The 20,099-nt window shown below is 48.6% G+C and overlaps 1 protein-coding gene across 3 annotated transcripts in view; it reads right to left on the bottom strand.

Moving 5' to 3' along the window:
- Positions 1 to 19,838, bottom strand: part of LOC137436487 (type 1 phosphatidylinositol 4,5-bisphosphate 4-phosphatase) — a 36,680-nt gene extending 16,842 nt beyond the window's left edge. Inside the window, exon 1 of one of the 3 annotated variants that reach the window (XM_068130317.2) lies at positions 19,671 to 19,838. In XM_068130317.2, coding sequence (XP_067986418.1) covers positions 19,671 to 19,782 — 112 coding nt within the window. In that variant the 5' untranslated portion in view covers positions 19,783 to 19,838. The remainder of the gene's footprint in view (positions 1 to 19,670) is intronic. The other 2 variants (XM_068130316.2, XM_078786484.1) reach the window with 2 other exon arrangements.
- Positions 19,839 to 20,099: the final 261 nt, after the last annotated feature.

Genomic DNA, 20,099 nt, shown 5'->3' with positions numbered 1-20,099 from the left:
CCGATTTGCGAGACTTTAACTCCTGAGGCGAACACTCAATGGCGGACTCAAGTTCAACACCAACGCGCGGAATGGCGGGGCGCAGCGAAGGCTCCGCAACCTTATCTATTAAAATCAAACACCCAGGAAAACTGCGTTCAGATATTATGTACAAAAAGTAATATAAGGGTTTATTAGGAAAAGTAAAGCCAGTGAAAAAGCCCGCCGGTAAATCTAATAATTCTAATAAACCTAAATCGGGACGTCCCCACACGACCGACAGCAAACACAAACGAGGGAGATTAATCACGAAAATAACACGTCCCGTCGTTCAAAATATACGCGGAGATCGGGCTTATCTGTCTTTGTCGTCTTGTATTGTTGGTGTCCAGCACCGCTCCTTCCGGCCCGATCGCACACCACGAGGCCCCTCGCTCCAAGCACCACGCGTCCGACGCAGGCCAGCGGCTCCACTTGACCAGGGACAGGAAGGACTCCTTTCAACTCCACTCGACTCGACGACGCGGGAGTGCTGGCAGCCAAGTGCCAACGAACTGCTCAGTGCCAACTGGGTGTGCTCTCGTGTGTCTCCTGCGACTCCCTACAACCCGAACTGCACTCGAACTGCGACTGGAATGGCGTGTCCTCTCCAACTCTCCACCACCGCTCAACTCTCTGGTGCCTGCCTGCGTCTGCCAGTGCCTGCCACGAACTCAACTCAACTCAACTCCGCGAACTCACTTCGTGTGACTTGCGACTCAACTGCCGAAATGGCGTCCGACCGTCGCCTATATTGGTGGCCGATGACGTCACATTGCGCACTCCTCAGCCAATCAAAGCCTCCCGCGACTCCTGACATCTCCCCCGTTACGCGACCCTGCGGTCCTGGCATAACACGTGCCGGCCAGGTTTTTAGGCCTTTGGAGGTGTACACGGTGGCGGCCAATTGTGGTGGTGTTTTTGACCTGGTTTCCTGTCAATTTAATACGAAGTCCTTGTCAGGGAAAGGGGATTATTTAATGTTGCGCTAAGGACCTAACTAATGTTTATGTGGTTTGCAGTGCCATAATGGACAAAGGTTTGATTACTAGGTGATACTCACAGGGGCGTTACCTTTAATCCCTCACTATTTAACACTCGAATCTCCAGGTAGATCCACACTCATACATCTTACCCCGACAACCGCCTGAACATCAATAACTTATTACATGTAGAGTCCCTGTCACGACAGCCGAATACCTACCTATTCAGATCTACCTAGCTCTAGATGTTGCATTACCAAATTCATAACACAGCCCCCCCCCTGGAACCGTAGCTCCTGCAAGGTTCACCGCAGGGCTACCATTCCAGCCTTAACACTTACTGTCACACACTTAATTAACCTATGAAATAAATCAGGAAGGGCTGTGGGAAGTGAGTCGGACTACCTACCTACACTTCCTTAACATGCTGAACCCCTTAACCATCATGCAAGTATGTACATCTTCTTCGTTGTTCCTGTGGAGGGAGGAAACAACAACACACAACACTAACTTAACCACAAAACTTAACCATCTTTCCAAAACTCAAAACTCTAACCTTTGTACATACCCCGGTCTACAGACCGCGTCCCCCGGTGGATGCCACAAGACACAACCTTACCTGCGGGGCCATCCCCAATGCATCCCCCTAAATTTTCCACGGGCCCTGTCCAGATGTTACAGGTGAGTGACACGGCTCGGTGGATTTCGCCCACATTCATGCTACACAGACCCCTTAACCACTCATTCTCATTCCATAGGTCATCAAGGCATTTCAAAAATCAATAAGGTTCTTATTTCAATACACCCCCTGCAGGACCATGGCATTGATGTCATTCACGTGTGTGTGCATTCCTCAACTAGGCAGCGGGGAGGTACCGCACAAAAAGATGGTGGGGGGCACATCAGGCTGTGGTGCCCGCAGTCCCAAAAACAAGTCAACCGACTTACAAGTTCATTGCCCCCCCCCCCTTCACCTCTTGGCCCCATGACAGCCCAACAGCCCCTTTCCGCCGTTACCTCGCCGGTGAGGGTCTCCACACACACCAGGCTCCTTTGCCTCCTGCTTTCGCGCAGCAACACGGGTCACCGGGGGACTTCCTCACCCCGCGGCGCCCAACCAGACCCTCCACCGACGAGCTCCAATTTCCAGTTACCACCGGCTGCCAGGGGTAATTGCCGCAGAGGGGGGCCCGCAGGCATCGCTCCTCAGAGCTTGCTCTGTACCTGCGGACACACACACCTTTCCCACCCACAAGACCCCAAAACACACTTCCTCCCCCGCTGCCATTCAATTCTCCACACAACTCAGCACAATTCAGTACAATTCATAGATGGTGTAAAAGGTGTTACAAGGCTTGCCATGGCCTGCCAATGTGAAATCCCATTCACAGTTCGAATCATTGAATCCTTACACATTTCCATTAGCACATTTCCAAAAAGCACAATTATCGCCCCTCATTATCTCCAATAATCATCACTCACTCTCCAGGTTCCACTCTCACGACCACATCAAAACACGTAACCACAATACAAAAACATACGCCACCCACAAGACACTGTGGCTCCCATTCCATCCCCTCACCGGCCATGTCATCACTCTCACCCGCCTCCCAACTCCAAATTACATGTCCCCAATTTCCCAAAGCAAATCCTGAAGCCTGGGACAGTACTCCTCAAAACACTCACCTCAAGTGCAGGTAGTTGCAGGTTGGTCAGGTTCAAGAGTGCCATCCACCACACCTAATTTCAAAATTTCACATTGGGCCTACCAAATACTTCCAAATTTCTCTTTTGTCCCCACTACACTGGCAGGTATGTGGATCCGCATCCAACGGTGATCATCACTACACAACTACCTGTGGCCACGACAGCTCTGCACCTCTACCGTGCAAGGGTCACCGGGACAAGGTGAGCAGTCAAAACGCCAACATGGCCCATGAGTGTCCATAAGGGCGCGACCCACCATCCATCCTTCGGCCCCCCTGCGAGGAACACAGCTGCAGCAGCCCCAGCTGGCCAATGTGGTGAGCACTTGCTGCCACAACACACACTACCGCACACACAACCTCGGCCCTGGGGGGCACGGTCGCAGTGCGTGGCATCCCTACAGCCACGTCCCCTGCACCTCCCCATCATCCCCCAGTCCGACTACAGAACTGCAGCCCCCCAGTGCTCACCCACACTTGACCACACCAAGGTCCAGTCAACAGCCATGCTCCACCAGGAGACCCACCCAGAAGACATGGTCCACACACCTCGGACACGCACAGCACCACGTTGACCCTCAGGCTACACAACTACATCCCCATCATCCCGCGTCCCAAATATCAGCACAGTTGCCCCCGCAACCAGTTGAAAGCTGTGTCTTGCTACCCTATTAATTTTATCACAGCCTCCAACACTTTGGTCTACACACCTGGATCAATAATGGCGTCACTGTACAGTGTCCACCATGGCATTTCAAAATCCACCCTTAAATTTCCATCTAACCCACAGATTACCCATGCCAAACATTTGTCACATTTTACTAACCTCACCAAAGAAGGATGCTTTGCCATACACATGCCAGCCGAGCATGGCCCATATGCTCGGCTCGTCGTTACACATCTCCCGATTCACATCCCCATGGCTCTCTTCCCAACCCGAGAGTCCATAAATCACAACGGAGCATCTGTGGAAGGTCACTCACACCATCACGTTCCACAGATGCCCCAATGGTTGTCCGGCAGGCTATCTCCATCCCTGTCCATTCGGTTTGACCCGCGTCCATAGACCAACCACCATGCCAGGTCACCACATGCTGGTTGTCCCAGAGTCTCAGGGAGAGGGTGTCAGGTCGCATGCCCGGGTGATCACTACATCAGGCCCAAGCTGGCCATCTGCGGTGCCACCACCAAAGCGCGACCCACAACACCTCCCCCTAGTGGTCCTCAATATTTGCCATCCCAGGCTTGAGAAACCACCTCGGACCTCCCTGGAGGTCTTAACCCCCACCAGGGTCCGGTGACCCTGCCGGCCCGAGCCACCAGCTCGGACGGCGCCCCGACGGACAAGGGACGCCACACTCCACCAGACCCCCCGTGGGACCCAGGTCGTACCTCGACACCCAAGGCTGGACCCCACGTCCAAATCTCGCCATCACAGCCCCCCAGCTGGCCGGCATACCCAAATTTTGAAAGGGGCAACTTTTGCCCGAGGCCATCACCCATGACCTCTCCATGTCCAAATCCCGCAGCCCGGGGACCAATCCCCACCATGGCTGCTCCAAATCAATTTCCCATTGTAATTTTATTTTACATTTTATTTTACAAATTTTCATTCCCATTGCCAACCCGCAGCTGCAGGGAACAACCTCTACCACCGGTTGTTCTGCCCCTCCCTGCAGTTGTTCCAAATTCCCTACAGGGACCAAATCTCCAGAAGCTCTATCTCCCGATCCTCCAAGATCCAAATCCAGCCCGGAGCCAACACACTCCCCCAACTGGTTGTCCAATTTTGGAGCCTCTGTTTCCAAATAGCAGTGTACAGTGAGCGTCCCCTCGGTCATTCCAACCACCTCCTCGGACCAACTCACCTCTTCACCCAGGCTCCTTTGGGCCTGAACAAGCTCTACCTCCATGGGACTGTCACAGGTCTCCAGCCGCTGGATCAAATCATCCTCATCATTACAAATCATTCCTGGCCCCGCCAGGCTTTGATCAATATCCCCAATAAATACCTGGTCCGGCTCCATTGCATGGACCCCCAAAAACTCTACCCCCTCTTGCTCCGCACCACCGCCCTGGTGCTGCACAATTCCAAATTCATCCCCTGGTTGGGGTGTTGTGACATCCACACGGTCCCGATAAACAACCAGGCCAGAATGTGGGAAACATTCCCCATTACAACTCTCACATTCCAAATTTCCTTCCCCGCTCACCTGTGGACTCTCCACGTTTACCTGCAGGCATTCCCCCTCTACCTGTACACATTCCCCATCCACCTGTGGACATTCCCCATCCACCTGTGGACATTCCCCATCCACCTGTGGACCTGCGGTCTCCCCATTTACTTCAATTGCCATTCCCTGTGCAATTCCCATTTTATTTGCCAGCCCATTAATTTTAATACTCAATCGATCACTCATTTCCTTTATTCCTTCCCTCCATTCCTTACTCATTTTATTTTCCAGCCCGTCAATTTTTCGAAGCAATTGACCCAACATCTGGTCGGTTGTCGGGGCCGTTCCTACTGCTCCCGACTCCCCGGTGGGGGAGGGGGATAAGTTGGTGCTCGGGACGAGGGAGGTTCCAAGGCTCACCTCTGCATCAAACTCCCCTATTTCCGGCTCACTCCCAACGCTGACGGAGGCCTCGCTGCGTACTTCCATCTCATCAATTTCCGACATCCGCTTTCCGGAAGATTGTTTCCCGCGCGCGTATTTATTTTAATAATTCCTGAAACAATTTAAATTTGACGAAGACGCGATATCGCGCTCCGTTTGCCCGATTGATTATTAAATTTCTCCGCCTCGACTATAAAAATTTTGCGTTCGAACGTCGGGCGCAATGTACGCCCGACCGTGTCGATGTCTCCCCGCGGACAAAAAATTTGTCCGACGGGTTCAAATCCTACACTCCTGACACCACTTGTCGCGTAACCGTGATTAACACCACAGTTACGGATGACCGATTTGCGAGACTTTAACTCCCGAGGCGAACACTCAATGGCGGACTCAAGTTCAACACCAACGCGCGGAATGGCGGGGCGCAGCGAAGGCTCCGCAACCTTATCTATTAAAATCAAACACCCAGGAAAACTGCGTTCAGATATTATGTACAAAAAGTAATATAAGGGTTTATTAGGAAAAGTAAAGCCAGTGAAAAAGCCCGCCGGTAAATCTAATAATTCTAATAAACCTAAATCGGGACGTCCCCACACGACCGACAGCAAACACAAACGAGGGAGATTAATCACGAAAATAACACGTCCCGTCGTTCAAAATATACGCGGAGATCGGGCTTATCTGTCTTTGTCGTCTTGTATTGTTGGTGTCCAGCACCGCTCCTTCCGGCCCGATCGCACACCACGAGGCCCCTCGCTCCAAGCACCACGCGTCCGACGCAGGCCAGCGGCTCCACTTGACCAGGGACAGGAAGGACTCCTTTCAACTCCACTCGACTCGACGACGCGGGAGTGCTGGCAGCCAAGTGCCAACGAACTGCTCAGTGCCAACTGGGTGTGCTCTCGTGTGTCTCCTGCGACTCCCTACAACCCGAACTGCACTCGAACTGCGACTGGAATGGCGTGTCCTCTCCAACTCTCCACCACCGCTCAACTCTCTGGTGCCTGCCTGCGTCTGCCAGTGCCTGCCACGAACTCAACTCAACTCAACTCCGCGAACTCACTTCGTGTGACTTGCGACTCAACTGCCGAAATGGCGTCCGACCGTCGCCTATATTGGTGGCCGATGACGTCACATTGCGCACTCCTCAGCCAATCAAAGCCTCCCGCGACTCCTGACATCTCCCCCGTTACGCGACCCTGCGGTCCTGGCATAACACGTGCCGGCCAGGTTTTTAGGCCTTTGGAGGTGTACACGGTGGCGGCCAATTGTGGTGGTGTTTTTGACCTGGTTTCCTGTCAATTTAATACGAAGTCCTTGTCAGGGAAAGGGGATTATTTAATGTTGCGCTAAGGACCTAACTAATGTTTATGTGGTTTGCAGTGCCATAATGGACAAAGGTTTGATTACTAGGTGATACTCACAGGGGCGTTACCTTTAATCCCTCACTATTTAACACTCGAATCTCCAGGTAGATCCACACTCATACATCTTACCCCGACAACCGCCTGAACATCAATAACTTATTACATGTAGAGTCCCTGTCACGACAGCCGAATACCTACCTATTCAGATCTACCTAGCTCTAGATGTTGCATTACCAAATTCATAACAATATATAGTACGGGCATGCCCTAGTTTAGTTTAATTGACGGTATGGCCTCCCGCTCACATTTCCCACAGGAATTGCAGTGAAGCGGTTCAAGTTCGGTAGATTGATGGCAACCCCGCTAGCTAAGAAAGCTGAAGTAAAGGTTCGGGCATTCCAGCCCTCATGGACAGAAGAGTGGGGTTTTGTTTTTCAGAAGGACCGTGCTGTGTGTACTTTATGTTTTGAAAATGTTGTTTGTCGAACGTCGAGTATTAAGCGCCATTTTGAGAAAAGCATGAGAAAACTTTCAAAGATCAGGCAGACAAGGCAGAATCCATCAAATGTGCCGTGTCCAGGTATGGGAAGCAAGCCAACACCCTCAAAATCTTTGCCATTGCTAAAAAACATGCGACTGAAGCAAGCTATTGCATTGCTCAATGCATTGTGAAACGCGGAAAGCCATTCACTGATGGCGAATATATTAAGGAGGCTTTTCTCTGTAGCTCAGAGGTTCTGTTTGAAGGCTTACCAAACAAAGAGTTAATCAAATCAAGAATAAAAGATATTCCCATGTCAGCTGAAAGTGTTGAGCGACGCATCGAAGAAATGGCAGAAAATGTCAGCACACAGCAAATAGCTGGGTTAAAAGATGCTGTGGTGTTTAGCATTGCACTTGATGAGAGCGTGGACGTGAATGACATACCATGTTTGACAGTCATGGCAAGATACTGTGATTCGACTGTAAGAGAGGAACTCTGCTGCTTAAAGCCAATGTCTGACACAACAAAAGGTGAGGACATAGCCAAGGTGTTTATGGAACATTTTAAGGAGCGAGGGATTGACTTCAGGAAGATTTTTGCAGTGATAACAGATGGCGCCCCCGCCATGGTCGGGAAACAGAGGGGAGCTGTCAGATTAATTGAGGAAAAACTTGGTCACACCATCATGAAACTCCACTGCATAATACACCGAAAAACTCTGTGCAAAGATGTCAAATTCAGATCTTAATGAGGTTATGGCTACGGTAGTAAAGGTTATTAACTTCATAGCTAAGCGATCTGCTCTGACACAACGACAGTTCCATTCCCTGCTTGAGGAAATGGACTGCACATACAAAGATATCCCTCTCCACTCAGTGGTTAGGTGGCTAAGCTGCGGAAAAGGTTTTGGAGCAGTTTGTCAGCTGCTTTGATGCAATCAAGGCCTTCCTGGCTGAAAAGGGCCAAAACTACCCAGAACTCGAGGACGAGAAGTGGGTCGTGAAACTTATGTTTCTCACGGATATTACGGGACACTTCAACGAGCTCAATCTCCGACTGCAAGGTACAGGGCAAACTGTTTTGGACATGTTCGACACATGGACGGCTTTTGTCGGCAAGCTGGCAATCTTTTCAAGCGATGTTGCTACCTCGACTTTCCGCTACTTCAAACACGAAAGGGAGCTGTCCTCGCAGCACAGCATCAGCACCGCTGAAATATGCAAATACATGAGCGAGCTTGAGTCGGAGTTCACAACACGATTTGGGGACTTTCAGAAGTATGGACCCATGTTCTCTTTCTTGATCAAGCCAGACAGCTTTGATGGACACGAATTGGATTTATCTCTGATAGACTGGTTGGATACACAGGACATGGAAATGCAGCTGATTGAGCTGAAGAGTTCAACACTGTGGGTGACTAAGTTTGCAGAGCTACGGAAACAACTAGAAACCACGGCAGTGCAAGATCACGGAACCTGCATTTTCACCTGCTGGACATCCATGCCGAAGAAGTTCAGCTGTCTCCGGAACGTTGCACTGGCTTTGCTGTCAGTCTTCGGGTCAACGTACATCTGTGAGCAGATATTCTCACACATGAAGAACGTGCTCAGCCCCTCCCGCAGTCGTTTGACAACCGACCACTCCGAAGCATGTGCACAACTCAAAGTGACTAACTACAACCCCCAGATAATGGAGCTCAGCAAAGGAAAGCAGGGCCAGGGCGCACACTGACTGGAAGGCATCTGTTTATTTGTAGTACACATGGGTTTGCATATGTAGCTGTTTGTCCATCTCTTTTTTTTCCAACTCAGATGTGGATGTTTTCATGAGGATGGCAGCATTCTTGTATAGTACTGGTATTTCTGTTTGATACAGTTTATTCTCCCTTTTTGACATTTGTTTCCAATGCAATACTTTGTAAATGAGTTACTGAAAGCAGTGTTTTGAAATGGGGTCTATGCATATAATTTGTAACCTCATTGGGGACAAATTTTACAATGATAAAATTATCATTACAATGTCCTGATTATGAGAGATAAATGTTTCTTTAAAATGTTGTTGCTATGCATGTAGCCTATATGAATGGAATAAAATTCCATGTCTGTTGGAAGTATTTTTTTGATGTGGTGTCATAATTAAACTTGATGTAAAACTTAATGTTGATATGGCACACAAATTAACAAGAACATTTCAAACTGGCACTTCATGTCAAAAAGGTTGCCGACCCCTGCTCTAGGCTATCCTGCCTACCCTTTCCAGAAAGAAAAAGCATAAATATTCAACCACCCAATAATTTATGCTTTCTCCAAGGAAGGGGTGTTTGCTCACATTTCTATAAAGTTAAAAAAAAAAAAAAAATCTCAGATGGTAACAAAAATGGTCCTTCTCAGACTTATTTGATAATCAATGGAAGAAACCGAGAACCGTTTGCTGAGACAGCTTGAGAGAGAGACAAGGACATTTGGAGAAAGACAAGAATGCTTGAACAAACCCATAAAGTAATAACAACTCATTTCAGGGGGAGAAATGCTTACAATATTTTGGCCTTGACAGCGATAGGGCAGGATGGGAAACAGAGATACAATATGCAAACATGTCTTCTTTCCGCACCGCGCAGACCCCCAGTCCCCCCACTGTCAGGTCGTCTGGGATGCAGTGCTAATGGGCCATTACTCAAATTGCATTTGCCACTTTGCGTTTAAGGACATTTATACTCAAAGACTGCCCGTCTGCAGATCGAGAAGCTATAAATGGGAAAAATATCATTATTGCTACCACAGTCACATATACAACCTGTCCCCCAAGTTTTGTCCAAATCTGTCCACAACTTTTTGAGATATCCTGCTATGTATCGGTTTTGGCCCCATCTCCCAATGGTGAAGAATCACTTTAAAAATTCTACTAGCCGGATCCGAATCCGGATCTTCACCAAAATCGAATCATTTCGTCCATGTCACATAAGCTACCATTCTGCCAAATTTCGTTTGAATATGTCCACAACTTTTTGAGATATCTTGTTCACAGAATGTGCATCCATCTTTTATGGTGGAGGTAATTAAATAATTCTCATATCCAAATCCATATTCAGATATTCACCAAAATCGAATCGATTTGTCCTCGTCACACGCCCAACCTGTCCAAGTTTCGTCCAAATCCATCCACAACTTTTCGAGATATCTTGTTCACAAACAAACAAACAAACAAGAGAGACAGACAGACAGGGGTGAAAACATAATCTCCATCCACCTTTGGTTGTGGAAGTAAAGATGTTTGCCTATGCAGCTTCAAGCAAGATAACTTGGGCATCTTCCACACTTGCACGCCATACACTACCTGGTGAGATGCAGCACCTTGGACCCCCAAATAAATATATATCGAGGCTCACGGGAAAAATGAGATTACAACTCGGTTGAAGGGCAACAAACTGACAGCGGATCAGTTTGACACAGGCAGATACAAGTGAGGAAATGAACAAACCGGAAGAGAAAGGGAGATAAGCATGGCAACCTGAAAGGAGGAGGAGAGGTTGTGGGGAGCGTTAGTGAGGGAAGAAAACATCATGAGCAAGGATGTAAGACTTTGTGAGATGGTGGTGCACTGGCAGCTTGAAGCCTGGAAGCAGGAGAGGGATTGAACAGAATGACAAAGACAATTCCACAGATGGGAGAAAAGAGGAACAAGGGAGTAAGCCCAGATATTAGAAGGTTAATAAAGAGGGAGTTACTGGAAAAGCGTCTATTCTGGGGAAGTAGTTGGGAAGGGGGAGTGGATGCAGGGTGTGGAGGGCTGAAAAGGCAAAAGGAGCAAAAGTATGAGAAAACAATTCTTCTTCTTTTGTATGCAGCACATGGCTGCTCGTTGATCAGTTGCTGAGGCCACGGCCATGCCGCTGATGCAACACCCGCCGTAGGTTAGGAATTTGTTCAGGATGCCGCTATAACTCGCATATTCTTGGCGAAAGACCCACGGGGTCTTTAACATCAACTAACTAATGCCAAGAGACAGAACGCCCAGTCCAAAGGACGACGCGCATCGCCGAATCACCTTGCCAACAAAGCACCAGGCAGACAGTTCATAACTCGGTTGAGATTCGAACCGACAAGACAGCTCAGAGGTGAATGTGCAGACCTCTAATCTATTCTGCCAGTCAAATAAAACGGGTTGGAGTCATACTCTGAACATATCGACTACTATCTCACAATTAACTTGTCAAAAAGTAAAACCACAAAAATGGCACATCTATCTTTCATCAAATCTTCTCAGATTAATGTGCTCCACTTCATTTTTGTCATTCAGTTCCAACTACAAATTAGCAACCACTTGGTAATGTCATTACACATTACTTTTGCCTCATCACAATTCCAAAATGGCTCCGACACCTACAGCAATCAAAGTCTGTTCTTGTCAATCAAATCCTACATTGGTTTCAATAAAATGATTGTTTATTCAAACATCTGCACAAACAGAGATGAGAGCATGTCCTCCTTTTTGGGTTCCAACTGCTGAATCATGTAACAATATTGAATGAAAGCCATTTCCATGTGCAAAGGATTGTGCAGCATGACATGGGCAGGTTTCTGAGACATCAAAGGTACGTTCTTACATACCACCTGCAACAGTGTTCACTCAGTTTAAAACACCTTTACTCAACAAGACGTTCAAGAAAGAAAAGAAAAAGGTAGTTACTTGGTGACATTCATAGAGTCGTGTCCAACCTCTGGTGACATTCAGACATCAGATTTCTCCAAAAATCCTCATCCTGCACAGCTTCCTAAGGCTCTGGCAGACAGTTTGGTTGCAGCCTTTACCCCATCCTTCCAAAACATAAGAGGTCTGCCTATTCCTCTTTTTCCCTCCACCACACACAGCATGGTTAATTTCTCCAAACTTTCGTTTTCTGGATGCATGATGTATCCAAAATATGTTGTGAAAAACAGTTCCTGTTTTAGCAAAAAAATGACACTTGCCAGATTTACATAGAGCCTTGCTGCATTTTTTGTGTATACAAAGTCAATGCTCATGTAAGAGCCAACACAAAAAACACATAAAAGGAAACACACATAAAACGTACAATAATAATAATAATAATAATACATTTATTTTATATAGCGCTTTTCAAGAAGCCCAAAGACGCTTTGACAGAGTACAAAAAACAAGTGCAAAAAGACAAAAATCAATAGGTAAATAATCAAAGCAAAAGGAAGGAGAAGGAGAAGAGATAGACAGGGGTTAAATGCTGTGGGTTAAATGTTGAATGCAGTGTTGAACAGGTGGGTCTTGAGTGATGTTTTGAATGTGGTGAGTGAGGAGTCTCTGATGGTGTGAGGAAGTGAGTTCCAGAGGGTGGGAGCAGCGATGGAGAAGGCCCTGTCCCCCCAGGATCTGAATTTGGTCCGGATGGGGGGGGGGTCAGGAGGTTGGTACCAGCAGGGCGGAGGTTGCGGGTGGGAGTGTGTCTGGAGAGGAGGTCAGCCAGGTAGGATGGGGCCAGGTTATGGAGGGCTTTGTAGGTCAAGAGGAGGATTTTGTACTGGATTCTCTGGGGGATGGGGAGCCAGTGAAGCTTGTAAAGGACGGGGGTGATGTGGTCACGGGTCCGGGAATGGGTGAGTAGACGGGCAGCAGAGTTCTGAATGTATTGGAGTTTATTGGTGATTATTGAGGGTGAACCATAGAGGAGGCTGTTGCAGTAGTCCAGACGGGAGGTGATGAAGGCGTGGATGAGGGTTTCTGCAGCCGTGGAGGAGAGGGATGGACGGAGACGGGCGATGTTTTTCAGGTGAAAGAAGGCTGTCTTTGTGATCTGTTTAGTGTATTTGTCGAAGGAGAGGGTTTGGTCAAAGATGATGCCAAGATTCCGGATGTGAGGGGAGGTGGATACTGGGAAACCGTCGATGTTGAGGGCAAAGTTATGGGTGGATTTGGTGAGCGTTTTTGGGCCAATGATGATTATTTCAGATTTATCACAGTTAAGTTTGAGGAAGTTGATTTGAAGCCAGGATTTTATTTCAGTGATGCAGTTTGTCAGGATAGAGTGGGTGGCGGTGGAGATGGACTTGATGGAGATGAAACGCTGGATGTCATCGGCGAAGCAGTGGAATTGGAGACCATGACGGCGGATTAAGTGACCAAGGGGGGACAAGTACAGGATGAAGAGGAGGGGGCCAAGAACTGAACCTTGGGGGACACCTTGGGGGAGGGGAGCAGTGGGGGATTTGCAGTTATTGATGGAGATGAACTGGCGTCTGTCAGAGAGGTATGATTTGATCCAAGAGAGGGCAGTGCCGGTAATGTTAAAGGTGGTTTCAAGTCGGGTGAGGAGGATGGTGTGATCGATGGTGTCAAAGGCGGCGCTGAGGTCGAGGAGGATGAGAATGTTGAGGTTGCCAGCGTCAGAGGAGAGGAGAAGGTCGTTGGTGATTTTGAGGAGAGCAGTTTCAGTACTGTGGTTGGAGCGGAATCCGGATTGGAATGTTTCATTCAGGTTATTGGCAGAGAGGTGATGTTTGAGTTGAGTGGCTACAGCGCATTCCAAAACTTTTGACAGAAAGGGTAGGTTGGAGATGGGTCTGAAGTTATTTAGGGTGTCAGGGTTGAGTCCAGGTTTTTTCAGAATGGGGGTAACAGCAGCAATTTTGAGGGATGGTGGGACGATGCCTGTAGACAGGGAGGAGTTTATTGTTGCAGTGATAAGTGGAGAGAGAGCAGGAAGGGAGGCCTTGACAAAGCTGGAGGGGATGGGGTCAAGAGTGCAGGTGGCAGTTTTCATTCCTATGAAGAGTTCAGAGAGGTCAGTAGGGGAGACTGGGGAGAATTGAGACAGGGGTTTGCAGGATAAGGGGGGGCAGGTGGTTTGAGGGGGAGCGGGTGCGGTGGTGGTTAAGCTGTTGTAGATGTTGTCAATTTTGCATTGGAAGAATGAAAGGAAGGAGATGCAGTTGTCTACTGTGAATGACTGGGTGGTGGTGTTCAGGGGGCTGAGGAGTTTGTTTATTGTAGAGAAGAGTGCTTTTGGGTTTCCGGAGCCAGAGTGGATAATTTGAGAGTAGTAGGCGGAGCGGGCGCGGGAGAGGGCATCTTTGTAGTGTTGTAGGTGGCCCTTGTAGGCTTGGGAGTGAATTGTGAGACCTGTTTTATTGCGGAGTCTTTCAAGTTGGCGAGCACGAGTTTTCATCAGGCGGAGTTCATGGGTAAACCAGGGAGCAGAATGGGTGAAAGAAACTGTTTTGGTTTTTATAGGCGCAAGCTGGTCAAGGCAGGAGGAGAGAGTGTGGTTGTAGTAGTCAGTGAGGTCAGAAGCAGTGTGGAAGTCAACGAAGGGAGAAGTGGACATATTTTCAGAGAGGGTGGATGAGAATGAGGTAGGTGAAAGAGCGTTTAGCTTACGGAAGTTGATAGTGCGATAATGCCTTGGTGCTGGGGTGGGGATGTTGATGGTCATAGTGATGGCTAAGTGGTCAGAGAGGGTGAGGTCGGAGCCAGAGAGATGGTGCAAAATTAATCCAGTAGGGCAGACAAGGTCCAGTATGTGACCACGGTTATGGGTAGGAAAGTTGACATGTTGAGTGAGGTTAAAGCAGGTGAGTAAATCAGTGAAGTCAGTGGTTATTGTGGAGTCAGTGGAGTCCATGTGGATATTGAAATCACCGAGGAGGAGGATTGAGGGGGAGAGGGAACATAGCTGGGTCAGAAAGTAGGAGAAGTCAGACAGGAATGATGGGTGTGGTTTGGGAGGGCAGTAGACGACAGCCATGACTGACTGTGTGTGACCAGAGAGTTTAAAAGCCAGGTGTTCAAATGATGGAGCAGATGAGATGGAGATGAGGCTGGTCTTGATGTCTTGTCGGTGAATTACGGCAATTCCACCACCTCTGCCCTCCGAGCGTGGTTTATTGATGTAAGAATATCCATTGGGTGTAGTGAGGTTGAGTGAGAAGTAGTCCAGAGGTTGTTGCCAGGTTTCAGTGAGACAGAGAAAGTCCAGTTTATTATCCAGAATGTAGTCGTTCAGGATGAGGCTTTTGTTGTTGAGGGACCGGGTATTGAACAGGGTGAGCTTGATGTTTTGTACGGTGGGGATGAACTCAGGTGATTTAGCCAGGGTTTGCAGACAGGAGGTGTGATCGTGTGCGTTGCTGTGACCAGGTGCGCTGGGACGATGAGTGGGAGTGCACTGAGCCGACCAGAGTACGGGAATGGAGTGACCTGTTTGTAAGTAAACAAACTTACGACCGGAGCCTCTATGAATGTATCTGGGTCGTCGCAGGAGTCCGTGGTACTTGATTGCAGAGATGCATGATGGGGTGGAGTGAGTATTGAGCAGAAGAAGCCTTGCGGCGGAGTACCTCAGAGACATGCCAGGCAGGAGTGAAGGGACGAGTACGAGGCCAAGGTCGAGGAGGCAAAGCGGCAAACGCAGCGGCAAACGACCGCAGCCGCTAATCAAGACCACAGCGGCAAACAGCCACCGCCGCAAACAACGGCCACAAACAACGGGAGCGGGCCTGAGGAAACGGTGGAGGAGCCGGGCAGGCAAAGCCAGGAGCAGAGCCGGGACCGAGCAGAGGGCAGACCCAACGGTCAAAAATCCGCCACGACCACCAGGAAAGCAAACTATGTACAATGGCCCAGTCGGAGAAGCGGCGAACAAGTAACGCCAGTGTCCTCTCCAGACCGGACCGGAAGCGGGAGTGACAATAAAGGGAATGGGTAACAAGAGGGGGAGAGAGAGGGAAGCACAACAACAGTAGAGAACAGGGACATCGGGAGATCTGGGGAAGGGAGAGGGCTGGGGTGGTGGAGTACAAGGGATAAACAAGATGGAAACTACAAGGACTTTCAGGAAAGAAAACCGAATTTGAAAAAGGTGGATTTCGGGTATATTAACGGGGTTAGAAAAGATCAAGGTTTTGGATGGGGGAAGATAAGAGATGGTGGTGAACAGCCGTTTTGAAAACCTGGAGGGAGGAGAGTGGAATTGAAGACAGTGTGGGAGATTGTTCCAAAGGCAGGGAAAAAGAGGAATGAAAGAGTGAAGGTGAGCAGAGAGTCTTGATTTTGGCAGTTTCACCAGAAAAGGGTTGCTGGCAGATCTGCGACATGAAGGAATATTTGGGGGACAGAGCACAGAGAGAGCTGGGGGAGCACGGCTGGAGAGGATTGGTAGAAGACAGAAAGACCACCAACCTGCCTGCGGTGAGAGAGTGAAAGGCCCTCGCAGTTAGCCTCATCGCAGGAGATTCCAATGATTCTGAATGCTTTGGTTTCTACAGTGTGAAGCACAGCTAGACATGAGGCAGGAACACCAGCCCAGACGGGAGAGCGGTGAGGAGCTCAGTAGTGCCAAGAAAGGACTTCTCAAGACGGAGGCTGCCCAGTCGGTGACTGGCTTTGGAGGCCAGCTTGGAAATGTGGCTTTCCCAGGAAATGTCATGGCAGATAGTGAGACCCAAAAGCTTGAGTGACAGAACTTCTTTGAGAGGATTGTTGAGAAAGTATATGGGAGGGTTGTCCAGCCGGTCTTTTCAGAAAGACATAGTGAGACTGCGAGATTTGTCAGGATTGAAAGACATGTTGCACTTGTTTCACGAGTTTGTGATTTTGTCCAGGTCTGTAGAGAGTAAAGAGGCTGCAGCCTGCCGATCTGAAGGTTGTCATATGGAGCGTTAGAGGGTGGAGTAATCAGCAAAAAGATAGAGAGGATTTTCCAGGGAGTCAGAGAGATCATTAATGAAGACCAAAAAAGCACAGGGCCCAGAACACTGCCTTGAGGAACTCCAGCCTGGACAGGAAGGGTAGTAAAGAGAATTCCATCGAGAGCCACACATTGACTAAAACAGGAGAGGAAGTCCGCAAGCCATGCGTGGTGATTTTCATGGATACCATAGGATGAGAGTTTGGTGAGCAAGGCAGGGTGCCATACCATAATCGAAGGCACGAGATATGTCAAGGGAGACAGTTCTGATTTCCTGTTTGGCATTGACAACCTCCATACATTGTTGAGACAGCATGTCCAGAGTCGAGTGACCTCGTCTAAATTAAAATTGATGATCAGAGATCAAGCCATTAGAGAAGAGGAAGGATTTATCAGAAGCGATGATGGATTCCGTGACCTTGCCGATTGGAAGCAGGCTGATTGGTCTGTATTTGCCAGGATCTGTTTTTGATCTTTTTTGTGGAAAGCGGTAATGTTGGCTGATTTCCACGAAGATGGTAGATGACCTTGAGAAAAAGAGGGTGAAGAGAACAGAGAAATGGTGAGATAGAGCAGCAGAGCAGGATTTCAGGACCTGTGGGCTGATTCCGTCTGGTCCAGTTGCAGAATCAGTCGAGGTTTGACAGAAACTTCTCCACCTTGTCAGGAGAGAAGGACAAAGAGTCCAGGAGATTTGGAGGGGGGAGACAGATTTGAGAGCTCAGTCTTGAGAGTAGAGAGATATTATTTCCTGCCTCTCCTGAGGGTCTCCAACTTTGTGGAAGGAACTGAGATTACCTTCAGTTGGATTTGTCTTCCATGATGTAAAAGCAAGTCGATTCCAGGCAACTGCCTCACTACAAGATTTAGTGAACCATGCACAGGAGGGAGGATGGGTATGGCAACTGAAGAAGACATGGGATAAATCTGTGCATCAGAGCAATTTACTTTGGAAGAATTCCCAGGATGAGTTGATGTCAGATACAGTAGAAATATGAGACCAGTCCAGAAGTTTGATGGCCGCTTGAAGACCATGCCAGTCGGCCTGAATGAAATGTCATTGCATATTACGTTTGCCTCATCACAACTCCAAAGTGGCTCCGACAGCAACCAGAGTCTGTTCTTGTCAATCAAGACCTTAATTTGTTTCAATGAACTTATTTATTCAAACATCTGTACAAAGACTTGCCGCATTTGCATGGATACTCGGCGCATTTGAATGGAGACTCGCCGCATTTGCATGGAGACTCGCCGCATTTGCATGGAGACTCGCCGCATTTGCATGGAGACTCGTCGCATTTGCATGGAGACTCGCCGCATTTGCATGGAGACTCGCCGCATTTGCATGGAGACTCGCCGCATTTGCATGGAGACTCGCCGCATTTGCATGGAGACTCGCCGCATTTGCATGGAGACTCGCCGCATTTGCATGGAGACTTGCCGCATTTGCATGGAGACTCGCCGCATTTGCATGGAGGCTCGCCGCATTTGCATGGAGGCTCGCCGCATTTGCATGGAGGCTCGCCGCATTTGCATGGAGGCTCGCCGCATTTGCATGGAGGCTCGCCGCATTTGCATGGAGACTCGCCGCATTTGCATGGAGACTCGCCGCATTTGCATGGAGACTCGCCGCATTTGCATGGAGACTCGCCGCATTTGCATGGAGACTCGCCGCATTTGCATGGAGACTAGCCGCATCTGCATGGAGACTAGCCGCATCTGCATGGAGACTAGCCGCATCTGCATGGAGACTAGCCGCATCTGCATGGAGACTAGCCGCATCTGCATGGAGACTAGCCGCATCTGCATGGAGATTCACCGCATCTGCATGGAGACGACCCGCATTTGCATGGACACTCGCCGCATTTGCATGGAGACTAGCTGCATTTGCATGGAGACTAGCCGCATTTGCATGGAGGCTCGCCGCATTTGCATGGAGGCTCGCCGCATTTGCAAGGAGACTCGCCGCATTTGCAAGGAGACTCGCCACATTTGCAAGGAGTCTAGCTGCATTTGCATGGAGACTCACCGCATTTGCATGGAGACTCGAATAACTTACATGGATTTTTGTATTCTCCTGTCAATCTGTCAGTAAATCTTTCTCTGTCTCTGTCTCTCTCTGTCTGTCTCTCTATCTATCTCTGTCTCTCTGTCTGTCTCTCTGTCTGTCTGTCTGTCTCTCTGTCTGTCTCTCTGTCTGTCTGTCTCTCTGTCTGTCTCTCTGTCTGTCTCTCTGTCTGTCTCTCTGTCTGTCTCTCTGTCTGTCTCTCTGTCTGTCTGTCTGTCTGTCTCTCTGTCAATCTCTCTCTCACTCATTGGAATCATCAACTTGGGACCAGTGACCGTGGCGCCCCCCCGGAGCTCAGTTGCAGCCTTTTGGAGCATGTGTGACTCTTGTCTGTGACTCTGTGCCCACTGTACACAGACCTTCCTGGTGATGGTGTTTTCTATCTGCTATGTTTAAAAGCCAATTACTTTAGAAAGCCATAGATCTGGGTTTTTGATGATAAGAAAACGGTCAGTGAGACCATTCAACTCCAGTCAGTACGTGACGTCAAACAAATAGGTCGTGGAGGATATAAACACCAACATAAAAAAATAATCACGTCAGCATATGCAAACGCATGACAATGATGATGACAAATAATAATCGATGGTCAAATAAGATTCTGATAACCATCGAGTCATCATAAAGATGCGTCAAAATTAAAAACAAAAATACCGCAAAAAACGCTGCGGTCACACCGACTACCCACGAACCCACAACTGAGATCGATCAGGTTCGGAAGCAGACACCCACCTGCAGGGGCTCCATCCCCACCATATGGAGGCACGGTCGGCGATGCTACAGCCAAGCCGGGAGACGAGAGGAGCGGAGACCGCTCGTCAGAACCCTCCCTGCCATCCGCCATGGTGACGCCTCACGTCGTGCAAGAGCACGTGATGCTGACAGAGAATTCCGTGATTCCCCTTTTTTTCTTCACATGCTTCTTCGCTAAATTTAACTCTTTAGATATTAATTGTACAACAATGGACCTAATAAAAAAAATAAACAATGCGTTTGTATTCTTTCGTAATAAATCATCATTGTGAACAACATTTACCGAACATACACCGTCTAAAATATATACTGAGTGATAGACGACATAGGCAGTATACTTTAAACGGCTTCCAAAGCAAATGACAGAATAAAATAAATGCATGAAGAATATTTCATAACTAGCCGAAA

The sequence above is a fragment of the Myxine glutinosa genome, chromosome 11 (assembly GCF_964187855.1).
Source record: "Myxine glutinosa chromosome 11, kmMyxGlut1.1, whole genome shotgun sequence".
Taxonomy (NCBI): Eukaryota; Metazoa; Chordata; class Myxini; order Myxiniformes; family Myxinidae; genus Myxine; species Myxine glutinosa.
Note: the sequence above shows the minus strand (reverse complement) of the source record. Positions and strands in the feature narration are given on the sequence as shown.